We start from the raw sequence: 6,019 nt of genomic DNA, 5'->3' as shown, positions 1-6,019 counted from the left end.
CTGAAACAAATCTCATTTCCCCATGACTCAAGAGCATGGCGGGGGGCGGGGGAGCGCTAACTTGATCTTCGAAACTCCACCAGCACCACAGTGGCAGCAGGTCCCTGATCCGACCAGCTCTCGCCACCCCACAGGCACCCCGGTCCAGGCCAGCAGCCTCTGCTCTCCCTGCTGCTCTGTCCTGGGCCCTGCACTCAGCTGGCATGATCCCACTAACACCAGAATTGGAGCATGTCCTTCCTCTGTCCACAGCCCTCTGAAGGCTCTGACTCTGGGTAAAAGCCCAAGTCCCTACAAGGACCCCCACACCCTGCAGCCTGACTCCTGCCCCTCTCCCAGGGCCTCTCTGGCCTGGCCCTCTGGCCTCCCTGCCACACCTGGAGGATGCCAGGCCTTCGCGCTGCTGCTCCCTCTCCCTAAAATGCCGCCCCTGTCTCCCTCGGGGCTTTGCTCAAAACTGCCTTCCTGGGGGGCCCTCCGAGGCCCTCAGGCCCTGAGATGGCACAGCCTCTTCCTGCTTTGCTTTTCCTCCTCAGTGCTGGTTGCCTCCTACACTTTGCACCTATGCTTGTGTGTCACCTGCCTCCCCACCAGTTCCATGGGACGCCTGTCTACCTACGACAGGGCCTAGCACACAGCAGGTCAAATGGGTTAGAGGAGTGAGACTGCCCTTATTAGACAGTAGTCTGGATTATGAAGGATAAGAAACAACCCCAGCCCCTGGCTGATGGAAGTGGGCGGGCTGGCACCATCTCTCTGATGGGCATTTCGACAACAGCTAGCAAAAGCCCACATCCCAGGCACCCATAAACTCCACTTCTCTGATTCATCCTGAATGAATGGATAAAGAAGATGTGGTGTTTATATACACAATGGAATACTACTCAGCCATAAAAAAAGACAAAATCATGCCATTTGCAACAACATGGATGGACCTTGAGGCTGTTATGCTAAGCGAAATAAGTCAGACAGAGAAAGACAAACAGCATATTATTTCACTCATATGTGGAAGATAAACACACAGATAAGGAGAATAGATTAGTGGCTACCAGAGGGGAAGAGGGTAAGGGGAGGGCGAGAGGGGTAAAGGGGCACATAGGTATGGTTATGGATAAAAACTAGACTATTGGTGGTGAGCACAACACAATCTACACAGAAGCTGAAATATAATAATGTACACCTGAAATTTACACAATGTTATAAGCCAATATGACCTCAATAAAATAATTTTTAAAAAATTATTGAAGAATCCACAAAAAAAAAAGAATTCTTCCTGAGCAGATGATGAGAGGGACAAAACTTTTGTGATCTTCCCCCATAATCTTCTACGAAGAATATGTATTACATGCACACACACACACACGGAAGAATCTGGAATTCTGGAAAAAGAGGAAGGGGAATGTAATTGGTGATAGAGAAAATAACTTGAAAAAAGGACAGTCTTTGCAGGGAGAAAAACCCAGATACCATGAAGAAACCCCTGGTAAAGAAAAGGGGCAACTCAAAGAGAGTCAGCAGCCTAATGAAGCATCTTTTAAAACAAAATGTCCCACTCCAACTTCTAATGCCCTAAAGTGATGCTGTGAGGCACGAGCCACACTTCCCGGCCACGTGCTGAGGAAATCCCACACGGAGCCCAGAAAACTGAACACGACGATGATACATGTTCATTTACCAACCAGACACCATAGAGTCCCATTTTTCCCTCAGTGACTGTGTTAAATCCACTTACGGGTTCATTGAAACACCAAGTCTTTTCACAGACTTGCCCTCAGGTGACAGCATGGAAACGTTTTCCAAGTGCACCCGAGCTCGGTCCTCTGAAAGGGCCCCAGGAGCCCCACCCCAGCACCACAGGCTGAGGCTTGCTGTTCCCGCAGTCCTCCTGTCTCCTTCCCTGTCCCCGCCCACGGGAGAGCAGAGACCAGGGATGCTGGGCCAGGCAGGCAGGGAGAAGGCAGCCCAGGGAGTGGGCGCGGGCAGAGCTGGGGGCACCCCCAAGGCAGAGCCAGGGTGCAGCTTCTACTCACTCCTTGTCAACGGAAAGGAGCCCCAAGGACGCTGCCAGGTGACCCTCGCTCCTTCCCAGGAGCCGAACACTGGCTCTGCCGGGGTCTATATGCTCCTCGGGCTCCGCAGCCAGAGTGGGACACCCTCAGGGCAGGAGCCGGGTGTGCACACCAGCTACACCTGCCACAGCGCCTAAGACGCTCATGGAGGGGGAACTTGGGATATTTGCTGGAATAATTTTAAGTGTTAAATTGAAAGTACACGGAATAAATGTACTTTAATAAACAAATACTGCTAGGACTATTTAACTTAGGGATTAATCTGATATGCTGCATCAGTTCCATCTTAAGCTACGTAAAGCTGCATATATTTACTTACAAAAAAAGATTGCCAATTAGCTGCTGTGTCCTAGACACAGGCACATGGTGATTTTCCCCGGGGATCTCCAGTCCTCCCCTCTATGCTGAAAAGTTTGTGAGACACACACGTACCATCCCCTGGGAACATGAAGGGCCATGAGAGACAAAGAGGAACGTCAAATCCACGCAGACAGGGTCCCACAACAGCCCGGCGGCCGCATGCTCACTCTCCCTATCCCACCCGGCACATTCACAGCCCCTGAGCTCCCTCCTGTCCCCATGGAGGCAGGGGCCGTGTTGGGCTGGGTGGTTGCAGGCACACCTGGGAGGAGGCCAGGTCTCACCCTCGGCTATGCTGGCCGGGTTCCAGCCCTGCTGGGGGTCCGCAGTCGTCTCCCCAGGCCCACTCTGGTTGCCAATGTCCAGGGAGTTGGCCAGGTCTGGCAGCGGTAGGGAACTGTCATATGCGAGGTCCATGTAGTGGAAGAAACCAGGAATCAGGAAGGTGATGTTCTAGAAAACAAAGAGCGGCATTTCAGAACCTGGCGAGAATCCACACTGACCCACTGGACCATCCGCCGTCCCTCCTGGGAACAGAATGAAACGATGCGAGCGCACCTTTGGACGAGGTTCAGAAAGACCCCAGGTCACGTTCCTTCTGACAGACCCGAAGTCCCTCTGACGCTCAACATGAATTTATAAATTTTTTTCCCTTTTGCTTATGAAAAAACTAAATGAACACACCCTGAGCTGGTCATACCAACATCCACACATCTTCCGAGCAGACGTCTGGCCTCCGCCCCACATCTTCCTCACACCTGGAGCTGTGTTTGCACACTTCTCCTTACTCAGCTCACGGGGAGTGAGGCATGCCCCAGCATAAAAAGACAAAAGGACTTCAGACAGAAAGAAACTGGCCCCTGGGGTCCTGCAGGCGCCTCTGCTGCACTGGCCATGGCCTCGTGTGAGGGTCCCAGGCCCAGGAGCTGCAAGGACAGGCGCTTTCTCTGAACCCGTGTAGCCTCTACTCCCAGACGGTTGCCTGTAGCTGCATGAATCGGAACACACTCTCAACCTCAGAGGGAGGTGCAACCACCCACACAGCCCCCTGAAAGGACACGACACCCTCAACGTTCCTGTGGGAATCCCTTGTCCAGAAATTATGCTAACTGCGTTTTCATTAACCTCAATTGAACTAAGTTTCAATTAATTTAACTAAAACTTAACTCGCTTGCTTCTCAGTATCTCTATCAGAGGACAGAGAGGACCTGCTGTTGGAGCTTCAAATGAGGCAAGAACGTTCTGACTGGCTGTCACACTGTCACTGGGTCCAGGGTCAGCCCCAGTGTCAGTGACGAGGGCACGGATGCTCCCTCCCTCTGAAGCAGCCCATGGTGAACAAGGCGCCCCCTGAAAGCCTGCGGGGGCATGGGAGCCACTCGGAGTCAGGAGCCATGCGCCCACAGCAATGGCAGGGGTCGGGGCCACCACCTCTCCTTCCCCCATGACCCTCCTCCCACTGAGTGCGGGGCCCGTGTGCCCTCCCAGGGAGCCCCCTGGGACACTCTGAGACTGCCTGAGATGCTCGCCCTGGGAGCCCGGCCACCAAGCACCACACAGGGTCTCCCGATGCTGGCCCCAGAGGAGGTCCCAGCCAGCCAGACCCATGAGCGGACGAGCCTGGCGAGGACGCCACCCCCAGCCGACACCACGTGGTGCAGAATGAGCTGTCCCAATAAGCTCAGCCCAAAAGGCTGATTTGTGATCAAAATATGTGATTATGGTGTTTTAGGCACTAAGTTTGTGGTGTTTGTTTGCAACAACAGACACGGACCACTTGGCACAGTCCTGGACAAGAAAAAAGGGGCAGTCAACACCCCCAGCAGGCCTGGTTCTTTGTGTAGACTTCCACCTCCCCATGTTCAAGGAATTTAGAGAAAGCTTAACCCAAGGAAGAAAGCTATAGAAACACCTTCCTCCACCCCTGACCACACGACGGCCCCCAGGACAGTCAGAGGAGGTGTGGGCAAGCCCTGGCCTATGAGTACTGAGCGAATTCCCACAGCTGTGACAGACACCCTCATCCAGTAACTCAGACGTGACCTCACTCACAAAGGGGCTTCAAGGCAAGATCCCCCTCCCTCTCCAGGGGTGGTATGTTGCATATGACAGGTGCCCAAGGGCTCTGAAGAGGGTCCAGGGGTCATCGAGTGCTCAGTGTGGGGTCCAGAGAAAGGAGGGCAGGCAGGAGCAGGGGGAAAGCCGGTGAGTTGGATGAGAAGACAGAAGCACGAGGCCTGTGACGACACACACTCTCAGTGTGGAACACAGAGCTGCTTCCCTACATGGGACCTCGGCCGGCACTCCAGGAAGGGCCCCACCTTGCCCAGGAGCTCTGTCTTCCCATAGCCGAACAGCATCAGCGCAAAGCTGTGGTTGATGCCATAGATGGTCCCATCTGGCAGGAGGGTGATGAGGCCGCTGATGGTGGAGAATACCCAGACGGACGCCAAGTAACCCCCCTCAGGGGCCACCTTGCCATCTTTAGCCTCCTCGCTACCGGGTTTAGATTTCAGCCTTAAGCTCAGAGGAAAGGTGGTGCCATCCTTGGCTCTTCCAACAGACCTCTGAATCTTGAGATTCTGAAAGAGAGACACGTCACTAAGCTGACAGCAGCATCTCCAGTACCCAAGCTTTGAGTCTTTGCTGCTTTAGATTTAAATCCCATCCCACACCCGTCACGGGGAGCAGCCCCAGAACATCTAACTCCCACACTGCTCTTCCTTCCTCAATCTCCCTGTACCTCGTCTTCACTCCAGGGAACACAGAGCCCCAATTAGGAGTCATGCCTGGAGGTAGGGGGACCCGACTCCTCACTCCAGAACAGCCAAGCACAGCGCACACAAGGGCAATCAAGAAATGCACCGGGACTGGAATGGCATCTGTGCAACGTTGCAGGGAGGGAGAGCCAGTGTGTTTCTCCCTCCTCAGCCTTTTAGCACCAGTGTCTCCAGGGTCCCACCTCTGTGGGCAGCCCCACCCCTCACTCCACCCTCTGTCCTCCAGCCTGGGGGCAGTGACTCCCTCTGTAGCTGGACCATCCGGCACCTGCCTCCCCAGCTCCTCCAGCACCCACACAACCAAGTCCTTGCATTATGTTTCTCTGCTTTAACTATTTCAATGTACCTGGTTTCCTGAGTAAATCCTGACTGAGGCAACGTCCCTAACCACAGGCTTTCAGAGTGTGCTCCCTCTCTAGTTCAAGATGGCAAAGCAGGCCAGGCCTTTGCACCCATCCCCTTGCCCAATCCCACCTGCCCCTTTATTTGAGGTTCACCCTGTAAGACGTGAGATTTGCAGGGGCCTGTGTCATAGGCATAGCCCTGAATGTGGGGGAGCTCCCACTTCACCAGCATTGTGCCCTGAACGGGGCCAGAATTTGAGACCCCAGGTTCCCCATGGCAAGGCTGCAGGCAGGCACCCCAGGTCCCAGTGAGCCCTGCGAGGAACGAGGGGCTCAGTGCCTGTCTCCACTTGCTGCTGGGGCGTCAGGTGGCTCGGTCTGGGGCTAGCACAAACGTGCTGCTAAGAACGTGCTCATGCGTGCCTTCTGGCATACGCCTCTCTTGGGTGCACACCTGGGGTGGTTG

At 54.4% G+C, this 6,019-nt stretch overlaps 1 protein-coding gene across 4 annotated transcripts in view; it reads right to left on the bottom strand.

Moving 5' to 3' along the window:
• The window catches only part of PASK (PAS domain containing serine/threonine kinase), a 39,282-nt gene that overhangs the window by 21,849 nt on the left and 11,414 nt on the right, over positions 1-6,019 (bottom strand). For 3 of the 4 annotated variants that reach the window (XM_087424569.1, XM_014785483.2, XM_087424570.1), the window contains 2 exons: positions 4,751-5,011; positions 2,714-2,882 (listed from right to left, as the gene is read on the bottom strand). In XM_087424569.1, coding sequence (XP_087280695.1) covers positions 2,714-2,882; positions 4,751-5,011 — 430 coding nt within the window. The remainder of the gene's footprint in view (positions 1-2,713; positions 2,883-4,750; positions 5,012-6,019) is intronic. The other variant, XM_087424571.1, reaches the window with a different exon arrangement.

The sequence above is a fragment of the Ceratotherium simum genome, chromosome 37, assembly GCF_057802395.1.
Source record: "Ceratotherium simum simum isolate JZ-2026a chromosome 37, ASM5780239v1, whole genome shotgun sequence".
In the NCBI taxonomy this organism is placed as follows: Eukaryota; Metazoa; Chordata; class Mammalia; order Perissodactyla; family Rhinocerotidae; genus Ceratotherium; species Ceratotherium simum.
This window is presented reverse-complemented; position numbering and strand designations above follow the sequence as displayed.